We start from the raw sequence: 15,593 nt of genomic DNA on the forward strand, positions 1-15,593 counted from the left end.
CAATGTTTAGGCTGCAGCGGGGTCTTCCATCAAGGCTGGCTGTTCAGTGCATGGTTGCGTGGTGGCCAGTGCCGCAGAGCTACCCTAGCGTAGCTGGAGGCTTCACTTCTGGGCAGCATCAGAGCAGTGACCCACGGTCCACACCAATGGCCAAGCCCAGGCAGCAGCTGCTGGCCTTGTGTTGCTCACCTTATAGCTTTATTTAGGTAATTGCACTCTCTAACTGGTCTCTTGGGGTGGCAATTTATGTTTTTATTGCTTGTACTCAAATTCTTTTATACTTGGCTTCCTGCATTTGTGCAAGAGGGTTTGTGAGCTCTTTGTACGTTGTGCTGTGCATTTCCACTTCTCAATTTATTTACTATTAACTTATTGTTAATTTAATTATTTAATTACTTATCTAATCTTTCACCTTTAGCTTTTACTTGATCTACATGCACTCCTCCTGTTCATTAGCTATGTGTCTCTTGGGTCACTTCATATTGTAGGAGATGCAGTTTGAAGTCTTCATGCATCAGTGGAAAAAAATCTGCTTTTAGTGCCATTCTGACCAGTGGCCTGGAGGTCCTTTCCCAAAAAACATCCCCTGCAGCTGAACTATATCAAAGGACCGAACATTTTCCAGAGAAATTATTACACAGGTTCCTTTTTTTTCCCACAGATGACTGAGAAACTTCTAGACCTGGCAGGGTTTTGGACTTAGGGTTGCACATACCTGAGCTTCTCCATGGCACTTAACGTAATGTCCCAGGTTCCCTCTGAGCCCTTCACTCACCAGTTTCCAAAATCCACTGAAGTTTGTGTTGCTTTCGGGTAGCTCCTGCTCCTTTTCACGTCCGTGTCTGCTGGGAACACAGGTGAACTACAGGCACCGCGGAGTACCAAGGGATGTTTCCTGTGCCTGTGGCTTTACAGCCTTCCTGGGGACATTTATCTCCTTTTACATCTTTCTGAGGGCATCCATTAATCTGAAACAAAAAGAGGCATTTTTTCCCAGATGGATGCTGACACACAAAGCTTTGCATGTATTCGGAGGGTGACCACACGAGCTCTGTGGCCCATGGGGAGCCATGCCACAGGCAAAGAGCAGGGACAGCAATACCCTCTCTGCAGGTTCCTCCTTACAGAGCAAGAGGCCATTGGGCTGTCCATGTAGGCATCTTGGGCTTGCTCATGGATGAGTAGTGGCAATGGGGCAGTGCAGTGCTGGGGGGGAAGAGGCAGGGGAAGGGGAGCTGGAGACCAGTGAGAGGTGATGGATGTTGTCCTAACAACATTGCGGACCTTGGCAGGACTATTTCTCCAAACTGGTGTGGTTTTGGGAACCTCTTCATCCACATCTGAGGGTACTTTAACAGTGGGGGTTGGTGGTTTTTCTGTGACCTTGTGCTGCACACTTGGGGAATGAAGGTTTCATTGGCCTTGTTCATCTGCTCCCCTTCCCAGCAGGGCACACCTGAGAGCCAGCAAGGCTGCAGGCGGGTGGGTTCATCACATTTGGTTTTCTTCAGGAGATTTGCGATGGCAGGACGACCTCCCTTGGCATCCTGCTGGCTCCTGCTTCACATGTGGCACTGAGCCATTTTGCACCAGGGTTGGTGAAATCCTGGTTAATTTAGAGTAACAGCTGTGGTGGAAGAAGACAATTTCTTTGCTGCAGTTAAAACTCTGGACTTGACTGCAGGTTTGCAAACCAGATTTTTGCCGTGATTGTTATCTTCATATTCAGATCTCTTTCTGCCACATTCCTTGCCCACATGTAAGGAAGTTGTCCCAGAACCCGCCTGTGCCAAAGGGTCACCAACTGTGTTAGGACACATCTTCTAGGAAGACATCAGCTGCCACTGGCTCAGCATCACCAGGACAGCGTTTATAGTGATCCTCTTGAACCTGGAGCCATTCTCGGCTGTTGCACATTGCACTTCGCTTTGCAGGTGTCAGCAGCCATTAGGGGGTCCATGTTATGTACCCGCTGCTCTGTAATTCACTCTTTTTCTCAGAGGTTTAAGGTGCTACAGAGCCAGCTCAGACCCAGGCGGTGTCCCCAGTACCCTCCCTTTTTTCCAGATTTCACTTTCTTGCTCCACCTTACCGGTATTGCATTTTCCTTGCCTGCCTCTCGAAGTGCAGTGGCGTGACAGTGTGGCACTGGGGCTGAGCACAGAGTGGTGCCCTCCCTTCATGCATCTTGCCAGGTGCCCTAAATGGGTTGCAAAATGGGCCAGGTGGCTGCATGCCCATGCAGCCATTGGCTCAGTGGTACCCAGGGAGGAACAGGGCTTTAGCAGCAAAGGAGCAGGGTGGCTTGCTCCCATTGATTTCAGGCAACATGAAAAATTAGGGGAAAACTGACCCTGGTAGGGGAAGGGGAAGTGGAAACAGATGAAGCCTGGGAGGAGGAGAGAGAAGAGCTGGCTGAGAATGGGGGACAAGCTGAGCCTTGGTTGCTGTGTTTGTGTCCACAGGAGGAAGCTGCTGGTCCCAGTGGATGGTCTGGATGAAGGACCAGTGAGCCAGTCCCCCACCCGAGCACTGCTGGACTGGGACGAGGAGCAGAGGGAGAGGTGTGTGGTGGGACCAAGGGGGTTCGATCAGCCAAGCTCCCAGGGATTCAGATCCTGGGGCTCGGATGGAAATAGCAAAGATCCTAGAAGTGCTGGGATACCAAAGGGAGAGGAAGCCGTGTCTGCAGCAGGTCTAGCACCGTGTAACAAGTAATGCACCCCCTCTCCAAAAAAAAAGATCATGATGCTCCCTGGAGCAGAAACTGCTCCCTTGTTTTTCCTGTATCCAGGTAGAATGATTCACCTTAAGACTAGGTTTAACCAAAGAGAAGATGCACCTTTGATCTACATATGCTATAGCGCTGTGGGGACACCTTGTTTTTACTGATTGTGGAGAAATAACCTTTTTCTCCCATGTAGGAAGCAAGCACAAGCTGTGCATCACGCACCCCAGGTCCTGGCTTCCCTGCAGCCCTGGGGGATGGCCTTAGAGGGAGCTGCCCTCCCTGGGAAGCAAAGTCTTGGGCAGGGTCTTCACCTCCACATGGTGCAGGATTTTGCCTTCTTCCAGGGCAGAAATCATTGTGCCAGTTATCACAACAAACCAGCTTGGAGCTACAGCAAATGAGCTTGTTTTTGTCCTCCCTCTTAATGATGCTTCTCAGTAATGCCAGGTAAAGCATCCTGGTCTGAATCCAACCTAATTTTAATAGAGAGGCTGAAAAGACATGATATAGTTTATAAATTTAGGGGCTTTGTGCACATTTTCACCCCATAGTTCTTCCAAAATCTTCTTCTCCCAAGCATGTGCAATCCAGCCTTAGACCTTGGTGCTTCCCAAGTCCCTCTGAGGGCATCTCACACCCCAGGGCAAGGACGAGGCTCAGGCTGGTGCTGCTTGATGGTATTTTACTGAAACCACCTTAACTTGTTGTTCTTTTGATTACACAATAGCCAAATAAATATGTGTAAATCCTAATTCGGGATCCTGTAGGTTAAAAAATGGGTCATGAACGTGTCCTTGGGCTTTCCTATCTGCATGAAATGGCTGACGGTCTCCTTGCAGTCTGCCTGCGCGCATCGGTTCAGCCACGAGCCTGAGCAGCACCATCATCAACAACCGACTCCAGGAGCTGGCGAAGCTCTTCAAAGAGAGGACCGAGAAGGTGAAGGAGAAATTAACCGACCCTGATATCACCTCAGACGATGAGAGCCCTGTAGCATGTGAGTTCAAGTGGGGCTGGGAGCGTTTAACTGATGGGTCCCCACACACATTCTGTTTTCAGGGATACAGCTGCTTTGTTAACAATTTAAAAACCTTAAGGCAAATTGCCGTAAGATGATTTTCTGCCCTTTAAAATAACTGTGTGGCCTCTCATAGCCCCTGCCAAGCTGGCACCTGCGGCAGCACCGGTGCCTCCCCCGGGAGGGGAGCTGCAGGGGGACAAGCCGGCGGGGGATGAGCACTACTGCGAAATGCTGTGCTGCACGTTCAAGTACCGGCCCTGGCTGGACGGCCTGAAAAACTACCGGTTCCCCAGCAGCATCGACCCGCTCACCAGTGAGTGACAGAGCATGGCCACATGCCTGGACTGGGGGCAAGCTGGTAGGGCAGGGGAAGAGGGGGTAAGAAGGGGAGGAGGTGTAAAAGATGAGACCTTGTAGAGAAGGGAGGACAAGTGAGGAAGGAGCAATTTAGCTTACACTTGTCTACTAAAAAAAAACAGTTTTAAATTCCCCTGAAAGGCACAGGCTTTCCTAAATACTTCCCGATAGCTGTGGGTGTCAGGAGCATGACCAGGCAGGGAAGGGGCAGCCGTCTTCTGCTTTTCAGGCTTTTTAGTGGGCAAACACTGTCCTTGTAGTATGGACACCCCAAATAAAAATAAAAATCACAAAAGAAAAATCCACTGTCTGGTGGACACCCCACAGGAACCCAGCTCCTTCCTTAGTCTTTGCTATTTCACAGCCGTTTCGAAGCCCCCAGGCTCAGGCAGCCAGCCATTGGCTCAGCACAGACTCAAGGGGAAAAAAGAAAAGCAAGGAAAATTGGTATTGTGGGAGCAAAGCAAAAGCAAACTTAGTATAACCAGCAAAGTTAGAAGAGGCTTTCTGATAAAAGGCAATGATGTGCTCTGCAACTGGTGGTATTCACTTTGCATCTAGAGCCCAGCTCACTTGCAGTTAAATGCTGTTGATAACAGACCTCCTGCAGGTTTCCTCCTTGCACTCAGGGCAGGGCAGGGGATGAAAACTACTTTGCGTAGCAGATTCACATGGACAAGGGACGTGTGCCCAGCTAATCATGGTGTGGTTCCCTGTGTGCAGACCTGATGTACGTGCTGTGGCTGTTCTTCGTTGTCATGGCCTGGAACTGGAACTGCTGGTTTATCCCCGTTCGCTGGGCTTTCCCCTACCAGACACCAGCAAACATCCACTGCTGGCTGCTTGTGGACTACCTCTGTGACCTCATCTATCTGCTGGACATCCTCGTCTTTCAGACCCGGCTGCAGTTCGTCCAGGGGGGAGACATAATAGTGAGTTGCAGCACACTGCCACCCACTGCTGAGGACTGGCTGCAGAGACCTCCCATCCCTATCGCCATGAGTGGCATGGATGGTGCCGGTCACTGATCTCTGAATCAATCTCTCCGAGCTCTCCCACCATGGCTGCAGCCATCAGGGCTGTGTCCACTCTTGGAGGACTGCAAGCATCTCTCCTGCTATGTAGTGGATAAGCTGGCAGCCTTTTTGTCTCCCAAACATACATACTTTTCCCCTAAAGTCAATACCAGCCCATCTAGAAAGTGTGTGGTCCCTGGCAGCCCTGTTCCTGGGTAGGGATGGTCAGAGGGTGTTACTCCACAGGGTGGTCCTGCCAGCACTGTGGTGAGGTGCACACTGACTGGCCCCAGTGCAGCCATATGCTGCTAACCATGAGCAGATGGCATAATAAATTCTGGGTTTGATTTTTGAAGAGCACAGCTAGGCAGAATGCATTAGTGATATGACAAAAGAGACTGCTATCTGAATGCATAGATCATGCGCCTGAGATAAGTGAAAGCCCTTGATTTCATCTCCATATCCAATTAAATAAGCTGTGAAAAATAAAACCTTGAGGGTACAGCCTTCCCATTGCCCATGCAAATGCTCAGACAGGGAGGTTTCTCCTGTAAACTCTGATTTTTGTGGTGCTGGCACTGCGATGTACTTTCTCTGGTATGCAAAAACAAGCACAAAATCTCCCAAGATAAGATGGGAAGATGGCATATGGCCAGGTCTTCTTCTGCTTCTTTTGCTCTGCTCCCCTTCCTGGGCACCAAAGGACCATCTTCCCTGTTGTGGTGCAGAAGAGGAAAGTCAGGCATGACCGTGTTGGCCATGACTTTCCTTTCTGTAAGCAATGATCAATCTTCTTCTCTCTCTCTCCCTCCTATTCCCAACCAGACCGATAAAAAGGCCATGAAAGAGAACTACCTGCGATCACAACGCTTTAAGGTTCGACGTAATTTTATTTATTAATCTGAATCTTTAATCTGAACCATGGCTTGCAGCTTCACCCCACCACACCTGCAGGTCCCTACAGAGGTTTTTCTCTTTGTGCGGATTTCAGATGGATGTGGTGTGCCTCCTGCCCCTGGATCTCTTTTACTTCAAAGTTGGTGTCAACCCACTCCTGCGTTTTCCTCGCTGTCTGAAGGTGAGTTGGAGCTTACAAAATCAGGCAGAACACCAGTTGCAGTGGATGTCAAGCAGTTCCACACTGGTTTGGGTAAGCTATGGCTAGACTCATCAATGATGACAAAAGGATTGTAAAATGGATGGGAAGTCTCGTCCTGAAGGCTTTGCGGGGCTGTTGTTCAAACACTTCATTGCCATCCTAAAACACACTCACATTTGAGTAGAAAGGCACTTACAGATGGAGCCAAACCTGTCCATGGCAGTTCATGCTGCAGAGGGGCTGCAGGATGGAAAAGGAGGGGGAGAGGGGTTTTATGGGGATGTAACTCTCCCGACGGGGGCCGCAGGAAGCTGGAGCATGCTGCTTTCCTTCTCCTCTCAGTACATGGCCTTCTTTGAGTTCAACAACCGCCTGGAGGCTATCCTGAGCAAGGCGTACATCTACAGGTGAGGGGAAGGGAGGGAGGGAGAGAGCATGGAGTTGCTGTTTGCTATGGGGGAGGAAGGTTCACTTCGGTGTGCACCCATTCTGGGTTTCTGATTTATTTTCCCACTGTCCCTGGACTGTCTGACATGGGCGTGGGCTGATGCAGGTGGGATGTGGGGGTTCTGGAGCCCACGTGGCTAGGATCACCTCTCCCTAACCCAGCAGGAAAAGGGGTGCTGGTGGTAAAGAGAAGCCACCAGCAGATAAGCTGCTTTTTCTGGCACTTCTGGAGCTCTAGGGCTGGGGGAGGGAGCAGCAGGGACACACGTTTGGGTGCTCTGTGGTTCCTGCATTGGCAGGACCTGCATGGTCAGCACTTGGCTCATCGCTTTGAAGCTCCTTGTGATGCCAGGGGGGATCTGATGTGTTTCTCCCAGCAGACGCATTATCATCTCCCCTCCTGCTGTCTCCTTTTTTTTTGCAGAGTGATTCGGACCACTGCCTATTTACTGTACAGCTTGCATGTGAACTCCTGCCTCTATTACTGGGCATCAGCCTACGAAGGACTGGGCTCTACCACCTGGGTCTACGATGGAGAAGGAAACAGGTACAAGCCAGGGCTTGGGTCCTCATGTAGCACAGCTTGCTGTGATGAGCTGAAGCAAGAAGGAAGGTATTAGGATGTTGCTGAGTTCATAAAAACCCCTGAAGCAAAGGGTTGGGGGTGCCAGGAGAATATGCGGAGCCAGGGAGAATGACGGGGACAGGAGGGATGAGATGTGCAGTAATATACAGTGCTGCAAGACAAGGAGGCTGCAGCTGGGCTGAGAAGGAAGGCAACGGCAGGACAAAGAGGCTGAAAAACTGGGAACCTGGTGCTGGGAAACAAGGAAACACTCCCTGGCTGAGCAGGATGGTCATGTGAGCCCTGTTTCTGTTTGCATTGACCTGCTGCCAGGTCGGATGGAGTCTTGAGGCTGTGCTTGGAGATGGGGGCTGTGTTTTGAACCTAAGGGCTCGATGCAGCATTACACACCCTGTGAAACTGGGTCCTAGGTGCCATTAGTCGGGCCCCTGGGACCAGCCCAGCACCTTCATTCCCAGGGACAGTGTCCACCCTGTCCCCTCACTGTGGCATTTCCAAGATACACATGTTAAATGTTCATTGCACTGTCGGTGATGGATGCCACAGGGAGATCGCTCGGCTCGCAAGCTTGAATGCTGCCTCGTAGCAAATGCCCGAATCTGCAAGTCGTACAACATGGGCAAAATAAAATGCTGAGTAACATTTAACTAATTTAGCACCATGCAGTAAATGAGAGTTTCCTGTAAAAAGGCATGGGCAAGGGCATTAAAGACTTACCATGAGGTGTGGGTATAGCTGGGGACAAGTGACTGTCACCCAGGCAGCCTTAGTGTGGGTGTTGCCTTCCCTTTGAGCACTCAGATTCCTATGTTAATGTTGCTGCTGTATAGTTATTTTGTGTGATATACATACCTGTATCTATTTCTAGGTGTAACTATAACATCCAAGGGAGTGCCCAAGACCAGTGAACCAAGAATTCACTTGACATCTCCTGAGTCCCATGCCAACAATTTGCTCACAAACCCTTTTTTTCCCCTGACTATTTCTAAAAGTGTAAATGTTGCTGAAAATATGTTGCTGGTTTATAGTAGCGGGGCTGAAATAAGCAGAAAATGGAAGTAGCCAGAGCAGCTGAGCATCCCACACAGAGGTTTCTGGAGGGTCCCTATGCCCCTCTGCTCCTGTAGTATCTCCAGAAGCACCTGCAGGTGTGGTGGGGAGTCTGCAGTCCCTTAATTTTCCCTTCATCACCTGTAATTACTCTCAGTAGGCTCTGGCTTTCAGCGGCCAGAGGATGTGAGCTTGGTACTGAGCAGTGAAACAGGCCTTCATGCCAGAAATGCCCTCAAAGCTGCCTCCTCTTTTCTTCCCAGCTACATCCGCTGCTACTACTGGGCAGTCAAAACCCTCATCACCATCGGGGGCCTGCCGGACCCCAAGACTCTGTTTGAGATCGTCTTTCAGCTGCTGAACTACTTCACGGGCGTCTTTGCTTTCTCTGTCATGATAGGGCAGGTGAGCAGGAGTCACGAGGGGTTCCCAGCCTCAGGTGGGGAAGGTTTCAGTGGGGTTGGTCCACAGGTTCATATCTCCAGGTTTGTTTTCCCCATACAAGGACCTGCTCTGCATTGGTGGAAGACAAAAAGGATTTGGCAGATGCTGTTAGGACTCAGCATACATGCTCTAGACTGCTTAACCTGCATGATGGATAAGCAACAGCAATTAAAAGATCTCTTCCACCCCTTCCTCCCATTCAGATGAGAGATGTGGTCGGCGCCGCTACTGCAGGGCAAACTTACTATCGGAGCTGCATGGACAGTACCATTAAATACATGAACTTCTACAAAATCCCCAAAACTGTTCAGAACCGGGTGAAAACGTGGTATGAATACACGTGGCATTCACAAGGCATGCTAGGTGAGATCCAACGGCTCTGAGGGTCAACACTTGCACCTCATGTGTTTTACTGTGGTTGCTTTGCAGAGCTGAAACATTACTGTCAAACAGCACTGCAGTTTTGGGGCAGTGGGTGGCTTATTTTACTCTTTGCTATACGGGCTTGTTTGCCCACTGATAGAGTATATAGGGTGCCACTGGGTCGCAGCGCCTTGGTGACCTGGCATCACTCACAGTGCACTGAGTCCAGCATCTCACCCGCTGGTCCCCGGGGAGAGGGCAGTGACTGGCAATCGCTGGCCAGACTGTGTCCAACAGCAAACCCACAAGCTCACCCTACCAGTAAATCATTGGGCAGGACCTCTGCGTCCACTCTCCTGGCCAAGAAAGACACTGGCTTGGGCTTACTGGTCTGTCTCTGAGATAACGCAAAGGGTGGCTCTCCATCACCCATTGGCTTTAGACCTGCAGGTTGCTGGGTAGGCAGAGGCTGGAGGAAACCCTTCTGGGCGAGCTTGTTCCTGCCCTCTGCCACCAGAATGCAGGCTGCTTTCCCACTGCCACGCCAAGGACACACTCTTAGATCAAGTGCTGGGAACAGCCAGTTTTCTGCTTTGTCTCACAGATGAGTCAGAGCTGTTGGTGCAGCTGCCGGACAAGATGAGGCTGGACATCGCCATCGACGTGAATTACAACATCGTGAGCAAAGTGGCCCTTTTCCAGGTACCCTCTGCAGTGCAGGTCCTGGCCGGTGGAGCCTGGCGTGCCAGCGCGGACTAATGGCGCTGTTGGCTCTCCTTTGGCTCAGGGCTGTGACAGGCAGATGATCTTTGACATGCTGAAGCGGCTCAGATCGGTGGTCTACCTGCCTAATGACTACGTTTGTAAGAAGGTAATGAGATGCTCGGGTGCCTTCCCATCCCCGCTGTCATGGCCGGGCTGTGCAGGGCACTAGGAGCAATGCAGAGCGGGCAAATCCAGGCCTGGCCCATCACCGTGGCATCTAGCTGCTTCACAGGGAGGGAATTCAGAGCAAAAACATCCTCGGTTGCAGCTGGTCTTGTGCAAAGACTGACCTCTTCTGCTGCAGCCATGAACAGCAGGACAGATGGGAAGAGCCTGCCAAGCTGGAGGAGACTTTGGGATGCTTAGATGAGGACGCTCGGGAGTGAGCACCATCAGTGTTTTGAGAGCTTGGAGAGGGCAATATGGTCATGGGGGTTTTTAGCAAGATGCAGGTTAGGGCATCCATAAGGTCTCCCTGTTTCTGGGCACCCCACACAGCACCCATCTTCGTTGCAGGGAGAAATTGGCCGCGAGATGTACATTATTCAGGCAGGACAAGTGCAGGTGCTGGGGGGACCCGATGGCAAAACTGTGCTGGTGACTCTGAAAGCTGGATCCGTGTTTGGAGAAATAAGGTGAGTGAAGCATTGCCAGGGAGCTGGGGAAATACAGCTTGCAGGCTCTGGGCAAGGAGGGTGGGAGGTGCAGAGATCAGCAACACCCTAATTAATCTTTGTGATTGAGAGCCACAAACACTGAGCAGTGTCTGCTACAGAAATTACCGCTTTTTTCTTGGAGCTTTTCCACTATTTTTGTCATCATGCTGTTTTCTGCCTGGGGAGCTAGTGACAGTAAGCAGAGGTATATGGAGGGATGGGAAAATGAATAAGAAAAGATGTTTCACTAAAACAGCCTCCCAGCCATTAATCTGCCCATTTCATGGGCATGTAAAGTCCTGTACTAATTTGCAATACAGTGATAGAGTTTGCCTCCCTACAGCCCAGCAGACACTAGAGTGGTGTAAAATGCAATATTTAAACCTTCAAACAGGCAAATCTTTTTTTATATAGCGCTCCATGCCAACATTTCCCAGCATTCTTTAAAAACTGAGCTTGGAAAATTTCATCGGGGGTGAAAATTAAACTCTGAGTCGTCTGAAAGAGAGAGATGGGGGTACACGATGGGAAAAGGGAGATTTTAAATTATAAATGTTGTGCTGAGCCCATTAATAACAGTGTTTACATCTCACCGTGTCTCCCTCAGCTTGCTGGCGGCAGGAGGAGGAAATCGCCGAACAGCAAACGTCATAGCTCACGGCTTCGCTAACCTCTTCATTTTGGATAAGAAGGACTTGAATGAGATTTTGGTGCATTATCCAGAGTCTCAGAAGCTGCTGCGTAAAAAGGCCAAGTGCGTGTCGGGCTGCTGCTTTCTCGCCTGTGGGGTTTTAAAAAAAAGCAGAGTAGGGGTTTCAGCATCGCAAGGGGAGATTCCTCTCTGTGCGAAGCAGTGGGAAAACCCCGCTGCAGGCACCAGGCGCTAGACACAGGTCCCCGGAGGAGAGCTGGGCTCGGGCTGCCGCGCTTCGGCAGAGGGCACCCGTCCCCCGCTGCCGGGCTGGGGAGGCTGGAGATGCCCAGAGCCAGCCCAGCCCTGCTGCAAAGCTTCACCCGCTAAAAGCGGGTGCAACTCGGGAACGAAGATGGCCAAAGTGCATTCATTTAAAAATCTGTTAAAATATTCACTTTAGTTTTTAGCATTACTTAGATTTGTTATTCTGTCCTTCCTCAGGTGTAAAAAATACCTACCCTTTTAAAGTTTGATTTTTCTGCATTATAAAATCCAGCTAATATCACGTGTCCCCAGACTGAAATCATCTCTCCTTTTTCTTGCTGTAGGAAAATGCTGAAAACAAACAATAAACCCAAAACCGAGAAGGGAGCACCTGGAGACTCGCTGATCATCCCCCCAAAAGCTGAGACCCCGAAGCTCTTCCAGGCTGCCCTGGCTGCCGCGGGGAGGATGGGGGGCAAAGGGCCGCTGATGCAGCTCCGGTGGAGGCTGAAGGAGCTGAAGGCAATGCAGATGACACAGGTCAGCATGGGGATGATGGCAATTTGGCTTTGCTTCCTTAGATGTAAAGTCACTGCTCTCCCTGACCAGCTCCAGAGACTGTCATTAAGGTGCCTTAAAGGAGTGAACTCAGGTCACTGGGGTCTGGTGTAGCACAGGCAAATGGGAAGGGGTGGTCCAGCATCTTACACATGGCCTTGGGAGAATATCATTGTCCTACAGGGTTTGTTTTGCAACACAAAAGGGAAATACATTGACTTTTTGCTCAGCTATGCTAAGCCTGAGTCTAGTTTCTAGCTGGGCTGTAGCCATAGACGAACATCTCTTCCATGCCACAGAGACAAAGGCCTTGTAATTAATCCATGTGCTGGCAGGATGGAGGGTGATGCTGGCATCCAGCATCCACAGGCCAATCAATATTTGCAAAGCTTTCACGGTGTGGTTGGGGCTGAGGCCCCAAGCAGCAGGCATGCCATCCTGCCAGCTCTGTATGAACTGCACTGAAATCACCCTTGCCTTTTTGTCATGAGCAACTGTAAAAGAAAATGGCCCTGCTCTTTTCTTTTTTTTTTTCCTTCCAAGTGTCTCTGCTGAACTTGTAAAAAAAGGTCGTATCTCCATGCAGACCTTGTTGTTACTCTTCCCACCATGGAGTTATGCAGACTATCACATCTGGACATGTAAAGGGAGGTGAAAGAGCAGCTGATAGGGAGCACACAGTGGCCTTGAGGCTGGGTAAATATCCAGGGAGATGCTGAGCATAGCTGCATTTCCGCAGTCCTTCACAAAAGCACGATGAGGCTTCACACCATGCGGTGCTTAACACTAATAATAACCAGTTAAAGGCAACGGTGAGCAGTGGCATTGTGTTCTCCCTATGGTAGTGGCAACAAGACCTGTCGTTGGAGGGTGCACGCATTAGGAGCTAACCCCACTAATGGAGTTAGCAGGACCCCGTTAGAATGACATCCCTTTCCATGGCACATCCATAGGTGAGGTTTCTGAGGCTCCTGTCTATAAAGGAGGCTTTAGGACAGGGCAATCCGGGGCTGCTCCCTCACAACAACACTTCTGCCAAGATCAACCCCTCCAGATGCTTGAGGAGAAAAACAAGAGCTAGTGCAGGATGTGTGAGCATTGCACTTGTCTCTATGCACTTCTCTCAAGATGTGCAGGATATAATCCAGCTGCCCTTCTCACAGGGGTCATCTTTGGCAGCAAGCTGATATCCCAATGATGAGGTCTGGTTCAGTGAAACTCTGCAAAACGCCTGCCTGGCTTTGCACAGCACAGACACCGTGGTTAAGGGTAGTGGACAAGGGTCTGCTAAGGTTGATTTTTTTTTTTTTTTTTTTGGATCGCAGGGTTCCAGCTTCAGTCCGATCCCACCAAAATCACCAGTGCACCAGAGATCGTCTGTCACCTCCCCCAAAGCACACACCCACCTGGGAGAAGAAATATTCTCAAAATCTTCTGATAGTTTAGTCACCATTCGTGTGATTTCTATGGCACAAGAAGATGAAGAAATCCTTGCTGCTGAGATTTCGGAAAAAGAAGAAGAAAAAGAAAATAAATGAAAAACAAGCAGGTCCTGGGGCAGGAGTAGGAGTCAGGCGAACACCTGGGGTAGAAGCTTTTTGTCATTAAAAATTTTCACACAGTGGCTATAGGCTTCACTAAGTGCTGCGAGTAGGATCTGCTTTGCTTTTCTGCCTAAACCTTCACTCACTGTTGATAAAACCCTCTGCCATATGACCCAGAACCATACAAGGTTTCTGTGCTCTGGAGATCTATTTTTATTGAGCATCTTTATGAATACTCCCACTAAATCTCAGGCCAGCTATCTTGCTTTGAAATCCAGCCTTACAAAGAGGAAGCCCTGAAGAAATTGCTTTTTATGGCTCTGGATCGTTAATGACTGTTCAGACAAAGAGTGAAGAGTTATTTACCTCTGACAGCTGAGTCACTGCTTGGCCAGAAACAACCAGGGAAAAAAAACAACAAGGTTTCTCTGTTGGGCTCAAGGTTGTCAGCAGCAGCTGAAGAGTGATTCATTCAAAAAGGATATGGACTATGCTCACATACCGAATCACACTGTCACAAGAAGGCCAAGGTCCATCCTGGTGTGCATAGACTGCATGATGCTTGCGGGTCCCTGCATGGTGCTAAGACCACCTTGGGTTTGCTGCTGGGAAGAGGAGTTCCTGCCAGTCATCCACCCCAGGAGGGTGGTGGGTTCTCCGTCGCTGGTGGCTGTTATGGAGAGATTTGACAAGCATCTTTCAGGGATGGAGAAGCACAATCCTGCATGAGATGTTCCTGGAGATCCCTTCCAGCCCTGGGTTTCCATGGGTGCACCAACCTGCTGCTGCCAGAGGGACAAACCAAGTGCAGGAAGGGAAAAGCCGTGTTGGTTTCCAGCTGGGACGGGAAAGAGAAGTACAGTAAGTGCTCTCCTCTCCCAGACAGTGTTTCAGAGTCAGGCCAGAGCCCGTAGCATGCAAACAAGTATGCACGAGCATCCAAGTGGTCCCCTGCCCTCATTGCTGGACCTCAGTGACCTGCCACGTTTCCAGCAGCCAGTTTCCAGCCCCTTTTGGTCGCTTTTCCCATGGAGAAGTCACTCCGGTCTTGCTCATTGCTGCAACGGGGTGCTTGTGAAGGTGCTCTCCCACCTGTGCTGGGACCAGGCGCTGGATGGGAAGGCCTGGTCGGCAGCCAGCACACCCAGCTGGTGGCTCAAGGTGTCCGATCTTTCTCCAGCACCACCAGTTCCTTATCTTCCTCAAACCCAGAGCCAACTGGAGCAAGCTCCTGGTGAGCTGAGAGGTGGTGAGAAGCACTGGGCAAGACGGTGCCAAATAAGACAATGCAGACCCTTCCCAAGGCTTCGGCTGGCCAGGTCTACATGGCACCACTGGCTCCATCGAGAGGAGCTGGTTTCCATCCTCTGGAGGAAAAGCTGGGGCAGGTTTTGCCATAGGGAGCAGCCCCGGAGCCACAGCCGAGGGACTTTTCAGGTGTTCAGCAAATACTGTGAGCAGTGCTGCAGGTTTTGCAGGTCTGGCCGTGAGACAGCCAGGCTGTTCATGAAGGGTGTCAGCACCAGCATCACCCCTGTACGTGGGTGATCCCTCTTCCCATCAGCAGCCTGCAGCTGATCTTCACCTCCTATGGCGTCTTCTTATTTTGTTGCATTTTTTCCCTCTCTTGCAAAATAGGCAGGTTTCTGTGGGGGAAAAAGCCAGAATATATGTTAGTGTTAATTAATGATGGCTTGCTTTCTTTTAACCAAGTTTAATGAGCTCTAGTATACCACAGGAGGGTCTGAAACCACCACTGCCCTTAACATTGGAGGGGAAAACCTGGACTCACCCAAACCTCCCTAAATATTTCTCATCCTCAGTCATTTGCAAGTGGTTTCCTGCTTGGTAGAAGGTTTCAGTGGGGAGTGCAATGTATTTTTTTTTTCACTATACAAATATGTACGTAATCAAACCAGGAAGCATGCAAAAGTCAAACTGGGGTTCTGCTTTGCTGCTATGATTGGATATGGTTTAGAAAAAGCATTTAAATAAACAGTGGGCTGTAATGGCTTTCATTATTCACTATATCTACAATAAACACCACGTAGATTACCA

At 50.0% G+C, this 15,593-nt stretch overlaps 1 protein-coding gene across 12 annotated transcripts in view; it reads left to right on the top strand.

Moving 5' to 3' along the window:
* The window catches only part of CNGB1 (cyclic nucleotide gated channel subunit beta 1), a 41,996-nt gene extending 26,403 nt beyond the window's left edge, over positions 1-15,593 (top strand). For 10 of the 12 annotated variants that reach the window (XM_082319700.1, XM_082319708.1, XM_082319707.1 and 7 more), the window contains 16 exons: positions 2,466-2,564; positions 3,571-3,728; positions 3,886-4,065; positions 4,833-5,041; positions 5,951-6,001; positions 6,117-6,203; positions 6,567-6,631; positions 7,096-7,218; positions 8,571-8,712; positions 8,955-9,114; positions 9,719-9,816; positions 9,902-9,985; positions 10,396-10,514; positions 11,143-11,289; positions 11,778-11,973; positions 13,317-15,593. In XM_082319700.1, coding sequence (XP_082175826.1) covers positions 2,466-2,564; positions 3,571-3,728; positions 3,886-4,065; positions 4,833-5,041; positions 5,951-6,001; positions 6,117-6,203; positions 6,567-6,631; positions 7,096-7,218; positions 8,571-8,712; positions 8,955-9,114; positions 9,719-9,816; positions 9,902-9,985; positions 10,396-10,514; positions 11,143-11,289; positions 11,778-11,973; positions 13,317-13,529 — 2,131 coding nt within the window. In that variant the 3' untranslated portion in view covers positions 13,530-15,593. The remainder of the gene's footprint in view (positions 1-2,465; positions 2,565-3,570; positions 3,729-3,885; positions 4,066-4,832; positions 5,042-5,950; positions 6,002-6,116; positions 6,204-6,566; positions 6,632-7,095; positions 7,219-8,570; positions 8,713-8,954; positions 9,115-9,718; positions 9,817-9,901; positions 9,986-10,395; positions 10,515-11,142; positions 11,290-11,777; positions 11,974-13,316) is intronic. The other 2 variants (XM_082319705.1, XM_082319706.1) reach the window with 2 other exon arrangements.

This window comes from Platalea leucorodia (genome assembly GCF_965183815.1).
Source record: "Platalea leucorodia genome assembly, chromosome: 8".
Taxonomy (NCBI): Eukaryota; Metazoa; Chordata; class Aves; order Pelecaniformes; family Threskiornithidae; genus Platalea; species Platalea leucorodia.